Source organism: Arachis stenosperma, chromosome 5 (genome assembly GCF_014773155.1).
Source record: "Arachis stenosperma cultivar V10309 chromosome 5, arast.V10309.gnm1.PFL2, whole genome shotgun sequence".
Lineage (NCBI taxonomy): Eukaryota > Viridiplantae > Streptophyta > Magnoliopsida > Fabales > Fabaceae > Arachis > Arachis stenosperma.
Window position 1 is genome coordinate 26,769,670 of NC_080381.1, and position 20,536 is coordinate 26,790,205.

Consider the following 20,536-nt stretch of genomic DNA (forward strand, 5'->3'; position numbering starts at 1 on the left):
TTTTATTAGGGATAATTTAGTAATAAAAATTTAAAATTTAGTAAAAAGGATAATTTTAAAACTAAGTTAAATCTTTGGGATTATTTTGTATAGAAAAAAAGACTAAAGATGAAATAAATTTTCAGCCCATACCTTAGAGACCAAAATCGAACTTAACCTTAAAATTAAAGCTAATTTCTATAGAAGAAATACCAATAAATAAATAATATTCTTGCGAGTGTCAACATATTTCATAATAATTTAATTTAGTAGGATCAAATTTAGTTATTTAATAGGAGAAAATAAATATTATCATTGTGTACTAATTACAAATTTTTCAAATTGTAATGGGTACTTGTCCCCACAACCTTTTTAGTAAATCCGTTCTTATATGACTGTGTATACCTGATATGGCCGTTACGTATCGGTTACGAGTTATAGCTCAGTAGGCCTCCTTATAACCGATGTATTAACTTCGCCGATTTTATGGCGATAAATGATTTTTGGTCGGTTACGACAAAATAATCAATTCAGGAGAAAATGGTCGATTATCGTCTCCGAGTTATAAAGGGAAACAGCCGGAGTTGAAAAGGTAGATCATTGTTCCAAGCTAAAAACTCTCCTTATAGTTCTGATTAACTGACTTGAGCGTCGGAGTGCTTTTTGCAGGTGCTCCCCCTCTTGTTTCACTTGGTGGTCGGGACATATCGTGGTTCATTGACAAGGTCGGCCAACCTCTTCATCAAGATGAATTATAGCTCGGCCACAACCAAACAGGAACAATACCAATATTTGAATGTGTCATGTCAATATTTTTAGCATTAGAATACTATTCCTTGTAAAATAATTTAATGATAACCGAAACCAAGAACAAAACCAAAATGTCTATTCAAAATTAAGAGATGATCGGTTCAATCTGATTTCAGGTAATGTATTTTAGAACCGAAGTGTATATCCACATGCTAATTGCTAAAATACCATATGCAACATAAACGAAACCAAAAAGAACAAAATCGAAAAAAATATTCAAAATAAAGAGCTGATTGGTTCATTTGGTTTTTGGTTATGTATTTTTGAATCGAAGTCTATGCTCTATACTCTGTTATGCTAAAATTCCATTCGGTGTTAATTCAACATAACCGATACCGAAGAACAAAACCTAAAATAGTATCCAAAATAAAGAGCTGATCGATTCAATTTGATTTTGGTCATGGATTTTACAACCAATGTTTAAAATACCATTTCGGTTTTAATTTTCAGCGTAGCATTCCACTCATTTACATAGCCGAGAACCAAACCGGTTTTGATTCAGTTGGCAGCTCTTAAAACGGAATGGATGACATTTGGAATTGTGTATGAACCGATTGTTTTCTTCGGTTGTATCTTTTAGTTGATATATATTTATGGTTTTTATTTTAGACGAAAATAATATTTATTTTTGTATAATAATATTATTAGTTAAATATAAAATGCAACCTTGCATAAAAAATTTTTTGGAATTTGTTTTTGGACTTAAACCTTGTATATTTTTTTATTTGTCATGAACGTTGTATAAATTTTAAAAGTTCTTCTCTTATCCTATCTTTTAATTTGTATTAATATCATGACCCAATCAGTACTAAAAATAGAAGCCTTGTCCACCCGAAAGAAAAACATCATTACTCTCTTAAATTGCATGGCCAATAATATTGAAAAGAAAATTAAAAAAAAAGTTATTTATGAATATTCAAAATACTTACGAAACAACTTAAGCAAAACGAAATTAATATTGTATGCATAAAAGATAGATTTCATTTGGCAAAAGCATTTAAACGCTTAAAGTTTCACTTTATATATCCTCCTCATTCACACCACCATCACTATCATACATTCTTCTCTCACCATCTAGCCATCTTAAAATTTGTCGGATCTATACCAAGAATTAAAATACCAAATAGAAAATAACTATATATATGTACCTCTGTAGTTCATGAAGCCAAGTGGTTGAAGGATAATATTTATGTGAGAATTCAGTACTCAAGAACACACCTCCTATCTAATCTCTTCAGAGGTGGCACATGATAGATCTGTTAGCCATCAAGAGAATTAGATCGAAGTGTGGATCTTTCTTTTATAATATGTATATATAATGATCAAGTCTTAACTATAAAAGACTAAAATAAAAGAATATTCAATCATAGAGATTCGACTAATGAATGACAGGGCGACAAGGGGGAGAGAAAATTCTTCCGGAAAAGAAGACCTCATTGATCGCAATATCAAGAAATCGAAATTGAACAGGGACGAGATCATCCCAGATGCAGACCAATCCACCAAGGAAACCACAGAAGCTACGGAGAAGAAGACAACATGGGCAGATAAGGTGAAAACGATAATGAATCCTCTAGAACCTACAACCATTCCTGGCTTGTACTGGGATAAGCTCATACAAGGGGATACAGAGATGGAACTCCCACCAGATGAGATCATTCAAATGGTGATTCATGATTACGATCATGAAGACTGGAAAGAGAACTCCAAGGAGGGTTCCGCTCCCTTCAATCAAGCCGGTTGTTGAGGTGTGGCTAGAAGAATACGACACGTGGTGCTGACCATGAAAATCTTCTTTGATTGTGAAACTGCTCGGAAAAACGTAACCTTATTTGGGCTATGGAATCTTGGGTGAAACATGTTTGGGCTAAGGCTGGAGAAGTGAGAGTCATGGTTCTAATGGGGGATTTCTTTCTCATTCATTTTGCAGAAGAAGGCGATTATCGCCATGCACTCTTAGAAGAACCATGGCAAATGGTAGATCATTACTTACTGGTCCAAAGGTAGAGGCCCCTCTTCGTACCCTCTACACAATCAGTTCAAAGACTGGCAGTGTGGATCAGAATTTCAGGCTTCCCAGTAGAGCTCTATACTGAACAATTCCTATGGAGGGCTGGAAGCAAGATTGGGACGATGCTAAAAATCGACCAAAATACCTCTATACGCTCTAGAGGCAAGTTCGCTTGGTTGTGCGTAGAGGTAGACCTGCAAAGACAGCTAGTTCTAGCAATTCAAGTCCTTGGAAGGGAATTCAAAATAGAGTATGAAGGTCTGCATATGATCTATTTTGGCTATGGAAAATACGGCCATCGCCAAGAACTATGCCCGGACAAGAGAGATGAAAATGTAGTGATCCCTGTGGTGGCTACCACCACGGGAACAAACTCGACAACCCTGATGGATAAGGAAGGATTTGATTTGGCAGGGATACCACAAACAGAATCTTTTCAAACTCAATCAGGTGCAATAAATACAGAATCAAATCGCTTGATTTCGAGGCAAATGAATGGCGAAGGAAAAGGGAATGATGGCACTGTTTTTGGGCCTTGGATGATAGCCAGGAAATCTTAGCAACGTACCATTCGCAACTATCCCAAATCGGGTTTTGGGCCCAACAAAAGTTTACAAGTGGGACAGGTTCTAGGTATGAGGTGCTCGAACAAGAAGATCCCCAAATCCAAGGCCCTAATACTCATAGGACAAATGAACCAACACCTTTATCAAATGCCCAAACCTCTTATTTGAAGAACAAAAAAAGGTTCTTCCAAAAGTCTCAAGAGCTAACCCGAATCAAGGAAAGAGGCACCAGACGAGTACTAATTCAAATTAGGGAGCATCCCACTCAACTAAAAAAGTTACTATGCAACCTTCGTCTAAAGGTAAGGAGGTTATGGAGTCACGCGACAAAACAACAATGAAGAACAAACAAGATGACTACTGGCTCTCCCTTGAACTCATAAAACAAATAAGTAATATGTTTGATGGTGTATTTCCTCACTAGGTGGTAGTACCGTCTTCACAAATCTATTACCCAACTAAGGAAAAGGTAGATATGGCTAATCGGATTCATCGGAATGTTGTGAAGGCAATTTTGGCGACGGATCCACCTGACCCTGGAGCAGGCATGAGCACAACTAGCAACAAAATCGAGTTGATTTTCTCCAATAATAGGGATGATGCAGTGAACATGATGGTGGACCAAAACTTTTCTGGGGTTCATACTTGATCAGTAAGATGCTGTTGTTTATACTACTTTCTTATACTCTTTATTATTTATGAATATCATAACATCGAATTGCAGATGTGTAGGTAGTAAGGGATTCCTTGGTTTGATTAGGGAGCTTTGTAAAAGACATCACTCCAACTTTCTTTCTCTGCTAGAAACCCACATAACTGGTAAAAAGGCTACTTTGATTGCAAAAACTCTTGGTTTCTCTGATTGGTACTTAATGGAAGGTGTTGGTTTTTCTGAGGGCATATGGTGTTTATGGAACTCCTCTCTTTGGCATGTAGAAGTCATCAAAGCTCGTATACAATTTGTTCATCTTAAAGTTGCCATAGGAATAGAATGTCATTAGTTCTTAACTATAGTTTATAGCTCTCCCCTGTACAACTCTATATCAGAACTCTAGAATGGTTTGCAAAGACTGGCAGGACAGGTTACAGGGTAGCGGTGTGTTGGAGGAAACTTCAATTGCACATTATCATCAGTGGATGCTGGTAACAACTCGAGTATTTCTTGAGACTCTCATCACTTTGTGAACAATCTTTTAGATTGTGGACTGCACAACTTGGGTTACCAAGGCCAGCCTTTCACCTGGCAATGAGGTAGAACCTGTTGAAGGTTAGACAGATATGTTGGTAATGATTTGTAGTTTCAACAATTCAGTCATGCACTGGTCAAGCACCTTCCCAAGCTTAAGTCTGATCATGTGCCAATTCTGCTCATTCTAGACACTAGTAATGGAATTGGTTCATTGATAAACCATAATTTTATGGTTTATTTTGTATTGAAATGAGTGAATTTTATCAACTTATCCCACATTTATTCACTGAAATAGTATGCTTTTGTGAATTCTTCCTAAATTGTACTTAAGATTAGAAACATGCTTTTTAGGCCCTTAAATTGTTAAATTTAATTCACTTTAATTCCATTCGATACTTTGATGTGTTTGTTAAAGTGATTTCAAGCAAGAATAGCTTGAAAAAGTGAAAAAAAGCATACAAAATAGAAAATTCATGAAGAAATGGAGTTTGGAGCATTTCAGAGTCATGCGTACGCATGCGTATGCATGCCTCATGTGTACGCATGACTTCCAGCACTTGACTGCACTTAATTGAACACGCGGGTCGCAATTTCAGACCAATTTTGGGCTCAATCCAACTCATTTTTGAAGTATTTCAAGCCAAACTCAAGGAGAATCAAAGGGAGAGCAATTAGGATAGTTTAGTTTATGTTTTAGGTTAGATTTCTAGAGAGAGAAGTTATCTCTTCTTTCTAGAATTTAGAGTTTTAGATTTAGTTTTCTCCCTAGATTTAAGGTTTAATATTACTTTGATTTAGTTTTATTTACAATTTCTCGTTCTAGCATCTTAATTCTCTTATTGTTACTTGTTTATTTCGCTAGTTTGTTACTTTCATGTTTATGAACCCTTGTTAATTTTGATTCCATTTAATGCAATTTGATGTTTTATGTTTCTTTGATTTTTTTTGAGTTATTGTGATTATTTTCTTGAAATTGGTAGTTTAAATTTTATTATTCATCCGATTTACCATTTTTTTTCCTTTTATGCATGCTAAGTGTTTAACAAAGTGTCTCTTTTAATTATTAAGTAGTTTTTCACACTCTTTGCTTGAGATTGAGGACTTAGGTGATCTTAAGTAATTGATGTCCAATATTGATTGGTGATTTAGGATTGTTAGTTGATTTTGTTTCCACTAACGCTAGTCTTTTACTAAGCTAATTAGTGAGTTGGTTAAGATTTGTGGATTAAGATCAATTATGCCTATTTGACTTATCCTCGATGTTAGGGTTGACTAAATGGGATTAACTCTTCATAATTGTCATGTTTGTGGACAATGACGAGGATAAGAAATCTTGACTCTCAACCCTTACCAAGACCCTTTGTAACATTTGAATTTCTTTTCCTTTATTAGTTAATTGTCATTTACTTTCTCACTATTTAATTTTATGTTAATTGCTATCACAATCCCCTTTTCTCTCATAGCCAATGATGAGCACACCTTCCTACAATTTCGTGGGAGAACAACCCAAGATTTAAAACTCCCGATTTTTATTGGTTTGTATTGTGACAAACAAATTAAACATTGATTGAGAGTTAATTATTGGTTTAGACTATGCACAACAAAATTCTATTGAGAAATTCTAGACCGACATCAAACATTTTCTATCATTCATCCATTCGTCCCTTTCGCTTCTTAGCTGCATGGATGATTCATGATGACTTCAACAATTTGATTATAAGGAGCTGGCACAGGGATGAGGAGCTGAACCTAAATGTTGAGAGATTTACAAATGCTACAAAAGTATGGAATAAAGAGGTGTTTAGAGATCGATCTCTTCGGAAGGCTCGCATTTTTGCCTGACTTGTTGGAATTTTTGAAAAATTCCTCTTTGAAATCAACCCTTTCTTTGATAAGTTGTTGGCGGAAAAGAGCTTGAAGCCCTTCTCATTCAAGAAGAAATTTATTGGAAGTAATGCTTCAGATGTAAATGGTTAAATTATGGGGACAAGAACACCTCTTATTTCCATAACTTGGCCACAATGAGAAGAAAGAGAAACAAAATCTTAATGTTGAAGAACGAGGAAGGTGAGTGGGTGGATAATCTAAATGCACTATAAGACCTTGGTATGCAACACTTCCAAAAGTTATACACAAATGATACTCCGTATGAAAAGCTTGAATCTCCTAGACTCTTTCCTAACCTTACGATGAGGAAAAAACAAAGCTTGACAAAATGGTAACGTTAAAGGAAATTACAGATGCCCTTTTTCTCTATAGGGGTGTGAAAAGTATCGAGACCGGATGGCCTTCCTACAACGTTTTACCAAAACAATTGGCAGATTGTCAAGCCATTTGTAAAAAATTGGGTCAAGAAGATCTTCAGGAATCTTGCGAATATTAAGAAAGTTAACAATACCTTTATATCCTTGATTCCTAAACATCATAGCTGTGAAATTTTTAGCCAATTCCACCCTATCGGTCTTTGTAATGTTTCTTATAAGTTGGTTACAAAAATCATTGCATTGCGATTAAAAGAAGTTATTCCAAAGCTCATCAACCCTACTTAATGCAGTTTTGTATCAGGAAGCAAAGTGCAGATAATATCATTGTGGCTCAAGAGGCTATCCATTCTATGCGTAAGAAAAAGGGAAGTATTGGTTTCAGGACGATAAAAATTGATCTTGAGAAAGCCTTTGGCTGTCTTAACTGGCAATTCATCCAAGACACTCTCATCGAAACAGGCTTGCCAAAATATTTAATTGACCTGATTGTAAATTACTTTTCCTTATCTGAAATAAAAATTCTTTGGAATGGGACCCGCTCTACATCTTTCTCTCCCTCTAGAGGTGTTCGACAAGGTGACCCCATGTCGGCGTACCTCTTTATCCTGTGCATCAAACGCTTATCCCAAATCATTTTTGTTGTAGTTAAACACAAATCTTGAGAACCTATCAAATTGTCCAAAAAAGGACCAGCTCTTTTCCATCTTTGCTTCGCATATGATATTGTTCTATTCGGCAAAGCAACACTAGAACATGTGGATATCATGAAGAACATTCTGGACCTTTTTTGTCACTGCTCTGGGCAAAAAGTAAATTATGATAAGTCTTTCGTCTTTTTTTCGGCAAATATGTGGCTAGACAGAAAGGTAGAGCTCAGTAGGGCATTGGGCATGCGTTTGATCACTAATCTGGGAAAGTATTTAGGTGTTTTTTTTACTCCACAACTGAGTTAAGAAAGAGTATTTTAAGTTTATTTGTGACCAAATGGCGAACCGTTTGTGCTCTTGGAAATCTCATAACCTATCTTTGGCGGGAAGGATAACTCTATCAAAATCTGCTCTAGCAATAATACCATCCTATATAATGCAAACAATAAAGATTTCTGTAAGTATTTGTGACAAAATTGATCGCATATGTAGGAACTTTGTTTGGGAAGGTACGAATCTTGAAATGAAGCCGCATCTGGTGGGTTGGGTTAGGATCGCCTTTGTCTGCCAAAAACTTAAGGTGGCTTGGGTTTTAGATATGCGTGAACTATGAACAATGCCAACATGATGAAACTATCTTGGAGGATAATCCACAACAGAAATAATCTTTGGGTGCAGGTTCTTCGCTCAAAATATGATTGTGGTGATGACATTCTGCCAGACGTCAAAAAACCCGCGATATGCTCCAACATCTGGAAAGAAATCTCACAAGTATGGCCAAAATTCACATAAAACCTCATTTGGAGGATTGGCACTAGAGATAAAGTCAGCTTTTGGCATGATCACTGGGTGTCAGGAATAAATAAATTGTTAGATTTTTCTCTTGAGGATCTTCAACTAAATGTAATGAAAGAGAAGGTCCGAGATTTATGGTGCATGGTGGCTGGAATTGGGATCGTATCCACAACATGTTGGGGGGAAGATTGGATTGATATTTTCAGAGCTATGAAGCCCCCTGAGCCAAATATGGGTGCTGATCAGATCGCTTAGTTTCCAACCTTGAATGGCATCTTCTCCCTAAGATCTTCCAGGAATTTGTATTTGAGTTCCTTTGATGAGCCACAAGCTGATTTATTTAAAACAGTTTGGAATTTGGCGGCTTTGCAGAGAATCCATGCCTTCTGTTGGGTAGTTGCAAATGAAGCTTTACTCGCTAATGAGCTAGGACACCGACAACATATAGCTAAAAATGATTTATGTTCTATTTGTGGTATCTCCATTAAGTCTATGCTCCATTCGAGACTGCAGGGTCGTGCAAAATACATGGATGAGCATAGATGACAAAATCAAGTTGACTGCTTCTTCCAACAGCCGCTTCTTTCCTGGGTTAGGGAGAATCTCTCAGCTCATTCCCACCACAAAGGGATTCCATGGCCCTTACTCTTTCCTAGTACTCTAAACACTTTCTGGTACAGGAGAAATAAGTGCATCTTCGATCCTGATTCCTCCCCTACAGAAGATTCGGTTCACAATATGGCAACTTTCTTAGCTATAGATTACTTCATGGCATAAGAGGAGACCCTCAAATCCAAGAAAATTGGTGGCAAAAAATTGATTATATTATTGTTTTTTATAATTATGACTCTTTGAATGATAGAGGCATAGTTGATGCAAAATCTTGGTGGCTAATTTATGGTGGTAAAGCAAAATTTTTTCAACCAATTGCTCTTAGGATACTAGGGCAACCATCTTCATCTTCTTGTTGTGAAAGAAATTGGAGCACATATTCTTTTATCCATTCCCAAAAAAGAAATAAGTTGAAGCTTAAACGTGCAGAAAATTTAGTATTTGTCCACACTAATCTTTGTCTTCTTTCAAGAAAAACTCCACAATACAATAAATGAGAAACTATGATGTGGGATATTGTTGGAGATGTTTTTCACCAATTGATAAAGAAAATGGTGTTCTTGAAATTGCTTACCTTTTTGTTGATGAACCAGAGTTGGAAAGAGTGACTTTTTCTAATGATGAAGATATCAACCATATATGATGGAGAAATAATATGACTTTAGATAACTTTTTTTGTGTACATATGATGTACAAAATTCTTACTATCTCTATTAAGACATAGGAGTTTAGGATTTTAACTTTTGAATACTTATACACTTTAGTAAGAAATGCATATTATATAGTTATTTTTGAAAATATCTCTATTAATACATATCTCTATTTAATGAATACATTATATTATTAATATATGCGTGTCCCTGTGTCCAACAACTTTCTAGAATTTGTGTGTCGTCGTATCGCCTGTTGTGTCGTGTCTCGTGTCCGTGTCTGTGCTTCATAATATGCAACACTTCCAAAAGTTAAACACAAATGATACTCCATATGAAAAGCTTGAATCTCCTGGCCTCTTCCCTAACCTTACAGATGAGGGAAAAATAAAGCTTGGCAAAATGGTAACGTCAGAGGAAATTACAAATGCCCTTTTCTCTATATGGGTATGGAAAGTACTGGGACTGGATGACCTTCTTACAATGTTTTACTAGAGCAATTGGCAGATTGTCAAGCCATTTGTGGAAAATTGGGTTAAGAAGATCTTCAGGAATCAAGTGAATATTAAGGAAGTTAACAATATCTTTATATCCTTGATTCCTAAACATTATAGCCCTGAAACTTTTAGCCAATTCCACCCTATGAGTCTTTGTAATGTTTCTTAGAAGTTGGTCACAAAAATAATTGCATTGTGATTAAAAGAAGTTATTCCAAAGCTTATCAGTCCTACTCAATGCAATTTTGTACCAGGAAGGCAAAGTGCAGATAATATCATTGTGGGTCAAGAGGCTATCCAATCTATGCGTCAAAAAAGGGGAGTATTGGTTTCACAGCGATAAAAAATAATCTTGAGAAAGCCTTTGACCGTCTTAACTGGCAATTCATCCAAGACACTCTTACCGAAGTAGGCCTGCCGGAATCTTTAATTGACTTGATTGTAAATTGTTTCTTCTTATTTGAAATGAAAATTCTTTAGAATGGGACCCACTCTGCATCTTTCTCTCCCTCTAGTGGTGTACAACGTTGTACCTCTTTATCATGTGCATCAAACGCTTATTCCAAATCATTTCTGTTGCAGTTAAACACAAATTTTGAGGACATATCAAATTGTCTAGAAAAGGCCGGCTCTTTCCCATCTTTGCTTCGCAGATGACATTGTTCTATTCAGCAAAGCAACTCTAGAAAGTTGGATATAATGAAGAATATTCTAGATCTTTTTTGTCCCTGCTATGGGCAAAAAGTAAATTATGATAAGTCTTTCGTCTTTTTCTCGGCAAATATATCGCTAGACAGAAAGGTGGAGCTTAGTAGGGCCTTGGGCATACGTTTGATCACTAATCTGGAAAAGTATTTAGGTGTTCCTTTACTCATAGCCAAGTTAAGAAAGAGGATTTTCAGTTTATTATTGACCGAATGACGAACCGTTTGAGCTCTTGGAAATCTCATAACCTATCTTTAGCGGGAAGGATAACTCTAGCAAAATCTGCTCTAGCAATAATACCATCCTACATAATGCAAACAATAAAGATTCCTATAAGTATTGTGACAAAATTGATTGTATATGTAGGAACTTTCTTTGGGGAGGTACGAATCTTGAAACAGAGCCGCATCTAGTGGGTTGGGATTGCCTCTGTTTGCCAAAAAATAAGGTGGCTTAGGTTTTAGATCTACACGAATTATGAACAATGTCAACATGATGAAGCTTCCTGGAATGATAATCCACAACAAAAACGCTCTTTGGGTGCAGGATCTTCGCTCAAAATATGATTGCGGTGATGACATTCTGCCAGACATAAAAAACCCCGCAATATGCTCTAACATCTGAAAAGGAATCTCACAAGTATGGCCAAAATTTACAAAAAATCTCATTTGGAGGATTGGCACTGGAAATAAAGTAAGCTTTTGGCATGATCACTGGGAGCCAGGAATAAATAAATGATTAGATTTTGCTCTTGAGAATCTTTAACCAAATGTAATGGAAGAGAAGGTCTGAGATTTTGTGGTGCATGGAAGCTGGAATTGGGATCGTATCCGCAACATGTTGGGAAATATTGGATATTTTTAGAGCTATGAAGCCCCCTGAGCCGAATATGGGTGCTGATCAGATTGCTTGGTTTCTAATCTCGAAGGGCATCTTCTCCCTAAGATCTACCAGCAATTTGTATTTGAGTTCCTTTGACGACCCGCAAGCTGATTTGTTTAAAACAGTTTGGAACTTGGCGGCTTTGCAAAGAATCCATGCCTTCTGTTGGGTAGTTGCAAATGAAGCTTTACTCACTAATGAGCTAGGACACCGACAACATATAGTTAAAAATGATTCATGTTCTATTTGCGGTATCTCCACTGAGTCTATGCTCCATTCGAGACTGCAGGATCACGTAAAATACATGGATGAGCATGGATGACAAAATCAAGTTGACTGCTTCTTCCAACAGCCGCTTCTTTCCTGGCTTAGGGAGAATCTCTCAGCTCAGTCCCACCACAAAGGGATTTCATGGCCCTTACTCTTTCCTAGTACTCTAAACACTTTCTGGTACAGGAGAAATAAGTGCATCTTCGATCCTTATTCCTCCCCTATAGAAGATTCGGTTCACAACATGGCAACTTTCTTAGTTATAGATTACTTCATGGCATAAGAGGAGACCCTCATATCCAAGAAAAAGGTTGGGACCCTCCCACCCCTCCTTTTTTCAACCTTAAGAATGACAGGTCCGTTTCCAAAAATGGTGCAGCAGCTTGCGAGGGGTATAATACAAAATCATGAAGGAAATTTCGTTGCTACCTTGATAAACCACTATTTTATGGTTTACAATGTGTTTAATTATGTGGTTTTATCATGATCTTTACCCACTTATTCTTGTATTTAGCATGTATTTATATTTCCTTCCTAAAATTATTACATGATTGAAAACATGCTTCTTTGGTCTTAATTTAGCTAATCTTAATTCTCTCTTATTACTATTCGATGCCTTGATCTGTGTGTTAAGTGTTTCAGGCTTCATAGGGCAGGAATGGATTAGAGGATGAAGAGGAAGTGTGCAAAAATGGAAGGAACACAAGGAATCGAGGAGGTGACCAGCGAGAAGTCACACGGTCGCATGACTCACGCGACTGCGTGAAATGGAAGAAATCGGAGTGACGCGATCGCGTGCATGACGCGACCGCGCGGATTGGAAGCTGCATATACGACGTGAATGCGTGGACGACGTGGACGCGTGATACGAAAAACGCTGAGTGACGCGGTCGCGTGGACGACGCGGACGCATGACATGCGCGATCTGCAGAATTACAAAAGTCGCTGGCAGAGATTCTGGGCCGCATTTCAACCCAGTTTTCGGCCCAGAAACACAGATTAAAGTTAGGAAACTTGCAGAGACTCATCAAGCTCTCATAATTCACTTTTCATGTTTTAGATGTAGTTTTAGAGAGAGAGGTTCTCTCCTCTCTCTTAGGATTAGGATTTAGGACTTCTCTTAGTTTTAGGAGTGACTCTAAATCCCAGGTTCAATGTTCTCTTAAAGTATTTTCTACTTTTATTTATTTTATTTTATTACTCCATTTCTTATTTACATCTCAATTGGCTTATGGCTTTCATGTTATGATTTTCTTTGAATTAATATTATTTGAGGTATTTCAGTTATTATTGCTTTCTTTTATTTACATGATTATTGCTTCCAATCTGAAGGCATTTTTATTCCAATAGCTTCAATTTCCTTTCCTTTTGGTTTTGGTTAAGAAATCAGTAACTCAGGAAGTTATCCAACTCAACAGCATAATTGATAATTGTTATCTCCTCTAATTGAATTGAACTTCAATAATCCCAATCTTTTCTTAGGAATTAACTCGGATTTGAAGATCAAACTAATTAGTCACTTGACCTTCCACTGCTTTAAATAAGGGTTAACTAAGTGAAATTAAGATTCAATTTTTATCATCATTGATAAGGATAATTCGGTCTGGACTTCCAATTTCTTATACCTTGCCAAGAGATTTTATTGTTATTATTTTATTTTATTTTATTTGTCATTCAACATATTCCCTCCTTACCTCCTAAACCCCAAATTACAACTCATAACCAATAATAAGAACATACCTCCCTGCAATTCCTTGAGAAGACGACCCGAGGTTTAAATACTCAGTTATCAATTTTAAAAAGGGGTTTGTTACTCGTGACAACCAAAACATTTGTATGAAAGGACTTTTGTTGGTTTAGAAGCTATACTTGCAACGGGAATTTATTCTGAATTCTAGACCACGCAAAAGTTCTCTCATCAAAATGGCGCCGTTGCCGGGGAATTGCAAACGTGTGCCTTATTATTGGTTACTATAAATATTTTATTTTTGCTTGTTTACTTGTTTTTATTTTTGTTTTTATTTTTGCTTTTTCGTAAATTAAGAGGTTATTGGTTTTTATTTTAAAATTTTTATCTTATCTTATCTTATTTCAAAAAATCAAATTTCAAAATTCAATATTTAAATTTCAATTTTCAAAATTTCAAAATTCAAAGTTTCAAAAAATTTTTAAAATTCAAAATTTCAAATTTAAGATTTCAAAATTTAATTTTCAAAATTTAATTTTAAAATAAAAAAAATTAAAAATAACCTTTTAATTTCAATTTGTTTTTATTTTTGTTTTTAATTTTTGTTTGCTACTATGAACTCTCACCCATTTGGCTATGAGTCTGGTTACAATTATGTTGCAGGAAGAAGAAATTACAATGAGAACAGGCATCAAGGTTGGAACAATTAAAGATGGGAGGAGCCACAAGGATTTGATCAACCCTCATGGCAACAACCACCTCCAATAAACTATCAACAACCACCAATATGCCTATAAATCCTCTCCTCAACACAACTTTGAACCACCACACTCACAAGCCAACTACCACCATTCACCTCCATATGACCCTAACCCTCAACCATCATACCAACCACCTTATGAGCCATATAAACCATATATAGAACCACCCCAATTCCAACCCAATTACTCACAAAAACCACCACTTCAATATTCACCATCTCCATATCCATCAATCCAAGAGCACTATGATCCTATTTATGAAAGCCGAGTGCATCAAGAGACAAAGGATCGTTTCAAGAAAACAGTGGATCAATTTCAGGCAACCATTCATCAATTAGGGCAAGCAATAATGAGTCAATTAGCTTCCCAATGTTCGGACACTCAAGGAACCCCCATGGCTTCATATGGACAATCTAATGAAGAACGTAGTATGAAGGAGATACTAGAAACTCCAGTGAACAGTACGGAGCATGACTTTGTACTGGAACAAGTAGAGGAAGCCGAAATTATTGAAGAAGAAGAATTGGTTGAAGACTTAGGAGATGCTGAATGATGAGCGGATAATTTGTACGCTTTTTGGCATTGTTTTTAGTATGTTTTTAGTATGATCTAGTTAGTTTTTAGTATATTTTTATTAGTTTTTAGTTAAAATTCACTTTTCTGGACTTTACTATGAGTTTGTTTGTTTTTCTGTGATTTCAGGTATTTTCTGGCTGAAATTGAGGGACCTGAGCAAAAATCTGATTCAGAGACTGAAAAGGACTGCAGATGCTGTTGGATTCTGACCTCCCTGCACTCGAAGTGGATTTTCTGGAGCTAAAGAAGCCCAATTGGCGCGCTCTCAATGGCGTTGGAAAGTAGACATCCTGGGCTTCCCAGAAATATATAATAGTCCATACTTTGCCCAAGATTTGATGGCCCAAACCGGCGTTCAAAGTCACCTTCAGAATTCCCAGCGTTAAATGCCAGAACTGGTACCAAAGTGGGAGTTAAACGCCCAAACTGGCATAAAAGCTGGCGTTTAACTCCAAGAAGAGTCTCTACACGAAAATGCTTCATTGCTCAGCCCAAGCACACACCAAGTGGGCCCGGAAGTGGATTTTTATGTCATTTACTCATCTTTGTAAACCTTAGGCTACTAGTTTCCTATAAAAGGGACCCTTTACTATTGTATTAGACATATTGGTTCTTCTGGTTCCCTCTCTGGGGCCGAAACCAATGATCACCCTTGTTCTTATGTATTTTCAACGGTGGAGTTTCTACACACCATAGATTAAGGTGTGGAGCTCTGCTGTACCTCGAGTATTAATGCAATTACTATTGTTCTTCTATTCAATTCCGCTTGTTCTTTGTCCAAGATATCACTTGTTTTTTAACTTGATGAATGTGATGATCCGTGACACTCATCATCATTCTCACCTATGAACGTGTGACTGACAACCACCTCCGTTCTACCTTAGATTGGGTGAATATCTCTTGGATTCCTGATACACGATGCATGGTTGATCGCCTGACAACCGAGCGCTCGCCTGACAAACGAGCCAGCCATTCCGTGAGATCAGAGTCTTCGTGGTATAGGCAAGAACCGATGGCGGCATTCAAGAGAATCCGGAAGGTCTAACCTTGTCTGTGGTATTCTGAGTAGGATTCAATGATTGAATGGCTGTGACGTGCTTCAAACTCCTGAAGGCGGGGCGTTAGTGACAGACGCAAAAGAATCACTGGATTCTATTCCGGCCCGATCGAGAACCGACAGCTGGATAGGCGTGCCGTGACAGGGTGCGTTGAACATTTCCACTGAGAGGATGGGAGGTAGCCACTGACAACGGTGAAACCCTTGCATAAGCTTGCCATGGAAAGGAGTAAGAAGGATTGGATGAAGACAGTAGGAAAGCAGAGAGACGGAAGGGACCAAGCATCTTCATACGCTTATCTGAAGCTCTCACCAATGATATACATAAGTATCTCTATCTTTATCTTTATGTTTTATTCATATATCATCTATACCCATTTGAGTCTGCCTGACTAAGATTTACAAGGTGACCATAGCTTGCTTCACACCAACAATCTCCGTGGGATCGACCCTTACTCGCGTAAGGTTTATTACTTGGACGACCCAGTGCACTTGCTGGTTAGTTGTGCAAAGTTGTGTTTATGCCATGGTATTGAGCACCAAGTTTTTGGAGCCATTACTAGGGATTATTTGAGTTGTGAAAAGTAGTGATCACAATTTCGCACACCAAGTTTTTGGCGCCGTTGCCGGGGATTGTTTCGTGTATGGACAATTGACGGTTCATCTTGTTGCTTAGATTAGGTATTTTTTTCAGAGTTCTTAAGAATGAATTCTAGTGTTTCAAGGTGATGTTCTTATCATCACCAAAGCTGATTGATCTTCATCAATTTAGCTCTTGAATGCAATGTTCTGCTGAAGCTTGGCTAGCCATGTCTAATTCCTTTAGACTAAAGCTTTAGAGTAACATTGCATGATTCCTGGAATTCTCATTAAGAATTTTGATATCTTTATTTTCTTTTCCACTTAATTTTCGAAAAATCCAAAAAAAAAAATTACAAAATCATAAAAACCAAAAATATTTCTTGTTTAAGTCTAGTGTCTCATTTTAAGTATGGTGTCAATTGCATGTTTCTGTTCTTCATGCATTTTTCGAATTTATGCATGTGTCTTCATTAATCTTCAAGTTGTTCTTGATGAGTTCCTTGTTTTGATCTTTGAATTCTATTGACTTGAGTATTTCTGTTGTTTGTCATATGCATTCTCATATTGTTAGTGTCAATAGTATACAAACTGCTAAGTTTGGTGTTGATGAGCGGATAATTTGTACACTTTTTGGCATTGTTTTTAGTATGTTTTTAGTATCTTTTAGTTAGTTTTTAATATATTTTTATTAGTTTTTAGTTAAAATTCACTTTTCTGGACTTTACTATGAGTTTGTGTGTTTTTCTGTGATTTCAGGTATTTTCTGACTGAAATTGAAGGTTCTGAGCAAAAATCTGATTCAGAGACTGAAAAGGACTGCAGATGCTGTTGGATTCTGACCTCCCTGCACTCGAAGTGGATTTTCTGGAGCTACAGAAGCCCAATTGGCGCGCTCTCAACGGCGTTGGAAAGTAGACATCCTGGGCTTTCCAGCAATATATGATAGTCCATACTTTGCCCAAGATTTGATGGCCCAAACCGGCGTGGCAAATCACCCTCAGAAATTCCAGCGTTAAACGCTGGAACTGGCATAAAACTTGGAGTTAAACGCCCAAACTGGCATAAAAGCTGGCGTTTAACTCCAGAAAAGGTCTCTACACGAAAATGCTTCATTGCTCAGCCCAAGCACACACCAAGTGGGCCCGGAAGTGGATTTTTCTGTCATTTACTCATTTCTGTAAACCTTAGGATACTAGTTTACTATTAATAGGACCTTTTGACATTGTATTTGTACCTCATGACATTTTTACACGTTTCTTTGTGTACCTTTCACGGCATGAGTCTCTAAACCCCATGGTTGGGGGTGAGGAGCTCTGCTGTGTCTTGATGGATTAATGCAATTACTACTGTTTCTTATTCAATCATGCTTGCTTCTATTCTAAGATATCACTTGCTCTTAACCCGGATGAATGTGATGATCCGTGACACTCATCATCATTCTCGACTATGAACATGTGCCTGACAACCACCTCTGTTCTACTCTAGATTGAGTAGATATCTCTTGGATTCCTTAACCAGAATCTTCGTGGTATAAGCTAGAACTGATGGCGGCATTCAAGAGAATCCGGAAGGTCTAAACCTTGTATGTGGTATTCTGAGTAGGATTCAATGACTGAATGACTGTGACGTGCTTCAAACTCCTAGCAGGCGGGGCGTTAGTGACAGACGCAAAAGAATCACTGGATTCTATTCCGGCCTGACCGAGAACCGACAGATGATTAGCCATGCTGTGATAGAGCATAGGAACATTTTCACTGAGAGGATGGGAGGTAGCCACTGACAACGGTGAAACCCTACATACAGCTTGCCATGGAAGGAGCCTTGCGTGTTTGATGAAGAAGACAGTAGGAAAGCAGAGATTCAGAAGATGGAGCATCTCCAAAGCCTCAACCTATTCTCCATTACTGCAAAACAAGTACCTATTTCATGTTCTTTTGCTTTTCACAGTCAATCCTGATAATTTCTGATATCCTGACTAAGATTTACAAGATAACCATAGCTTGCTTCAAGCCGACAATCTCCGTGGGATCGACCCTTGCTCACGCAAGGTATTACTTGGACGACCCAGTGCACTTGCTGGTTAGTTGTGCGGGATTGCAAAAGTGTGATTGTAATTTCGTGCACCAGGTGTCTTGCATGCATTGTTATTTGATTTTAGTTGCATTTTGATTATTAAAAATCCAAAAATTTTTTAATTTATGTCTTTTCAAGTCAATAGTACAGGGAACTGAAGATTCAGAACATGCAGCAGAGGAATTACACAGAAAAAGTTGGGCGTTCAAAACGCCTAGTGAAGAAGGACAGACTGGCGTTTAAACGCCAGCCAGGGTGCCTGGTTGGGCGTTTAACGCCCAAAAAGGTAGTGCATTGGGCGTTAAACGCCAGAATGTGCACCATTCTGGGCGTTTAACGCCAGGATGGCACAAGAGGGAAGATTTTGTTTTCAAATCAATTTTTTTTCAAATTTTCAAAGTTTTTCAAAATCAAATCTTTTTCAAATCATATCTTTTCAATCAAACCTTTTTCAAAACTAATTTCTTTCCTTTTTCAAAGATACTTGCTAACAATTAATGATTTGATTGAACATTTTAAGTATGTTGCCTTTTCTGTTGAGAAAGGTTTAATGTTTGAATCATATCTTTTCTTGTTAGCCAAGTCATTAATTTTTTAAAATCAAATCTTTTTGAAATTGTTTTCAAATCATATCTTTTCAATCATATCTTTTTAAAACCATAATTTTTCAATCAAATCTTTTTAATCACATCTTTTTCAAAATAGTTTTCAATCATATCTTTTTAAATTCTAATTTCAAAATCTTTTTCTAAAATTACTTGATTTCTTCTCCATTCTTAGTTTTCAAAAATCAATTCAAGTTTTTCAAAATGTTTTTAAAATCTTTTACCTAATTTTCGAAAATTTCTTCCCCTCTTCTCACATCCTTCTATTTATGGAGTAACACTCCTTCTCAATGCACAATTCAAACTCTATCTCTCTAAGTTCGAATTCTCTACTTCTTCCCTCTATTTTTCTTTTCTTCTAACACCTCAAGGAATCTCTATACAGTGACATAGAGGATTCCATATTTTCTTGTTCTTTTCTCTTTCATATGAGCAGGAACAAAGACAAAGACATTCTTATTGAAGCTGACCCTGAACCTGAAAGGACCTTGAAGCGAAAGCTAAGAGAAGCTAAGGCACAACTCTCTATAGAGAACCTGACAGAAATCTTCAAAGAAGAAGAACCCATGGCAGCCGAAAATAACAACAATGCCAACAATGCAAGGAAGGTGCTGGGTGACTTTACTGCACCTACTTCCGACTTCTATGGGAGAAGCATCTCTATCCCTGCCATTGGAGCAAACAACTTTGAGCTTAAGCCTCAATTAGTTTCTCTAATGCAACAGAATTGCAAGTTCCATGGACTTCCATTGGAAGATCCTCATCAGTTTTTAGCTGAATTCTTGCAAATCTGTGACACTGTCAAGACTAATGGGGTTGACCCTGAGGTCTACAGACTTATGCTATTCCCTTTTGCTGTAAGAGACAGAGCTAGAATATGGTTGGACTTACAACCTAAAGACAGCCTGAACTCTTGGAAAAAGCTAGTCAATGCCTTCTTGGCAAAGTTCTTTCCACCTCAAAAATTGAGTAAGCTTAGAGTGGAAGTCCAAACCTTCAGACAGAAGGAAGGAGAATCCCTCTATGAAGCTTGGGAAAGATACAAACAATTAATCAGAAAGTGTCCCTCTGATATGCTTTCTGAATGGAGCATCATAGGTATTTTCTATGATGGTCTCTCTGAACTGTCCAAGATGTCTTTGGATAGCTCTGCTGGAGGGTCTCTTCATCTGAAGAAGACGCCTACAGAAGCTCAAAAGCTAATTGAAATGGTTGCAAATAACCAATTCATGTACACTTCTGAAAGGAATCCTGTGAACAATGGGACTAATCAGAAGAAAGGAGTTCTTGAGATTGATACTCTGAATGCCATATTGGC

At 37.1% G+C, this 20,536-nt stretch overlaps 1 protein-coding gene and 1 non-coding gene across 2 annotated transcripts; one reads left to right on the forward strand and one right to left on the reverse strand.

The window, feature by feature from the left end:
* The first annotated feature begins 2,170 nt into the window (after window positions 1–2,170).
* LOC130980617 (uncharacterized) lies at window positions 2,171–5,215 on the forward strand. Its single transcript, XM_057904277.1, has 4 exons — window positions 2,171–2,528; window positions 2,720–2,792; window positions 3,347–3,668; window positions 3,791–5,215. The coding sequence occupies exons 1-4, from the start codon at window positions 2,171–2,173 to the stop codon at window positions 4,013–4,015; spliced, it is 978 nt and encodes a 325-aa protein (XP_057760260.1). The 3' UTR covers window positions 4,016–5,215.
* Window positions 5,216–20,189: 14,974 nt separating this feature from the next.
* LOC130983981 (small nucleolar RNA R71) lies at window positions 20,190–20,297 on the reverse strand. Its single transcript, XR_009087945.1, has one exon. It is a non-coding gene; the product is annotated as a small nucleolar RNA R71 (small nucleolar RNA).
* Between the last annotated feature and the right edge of the window lie 239 nt (window positions 20,298–20,536).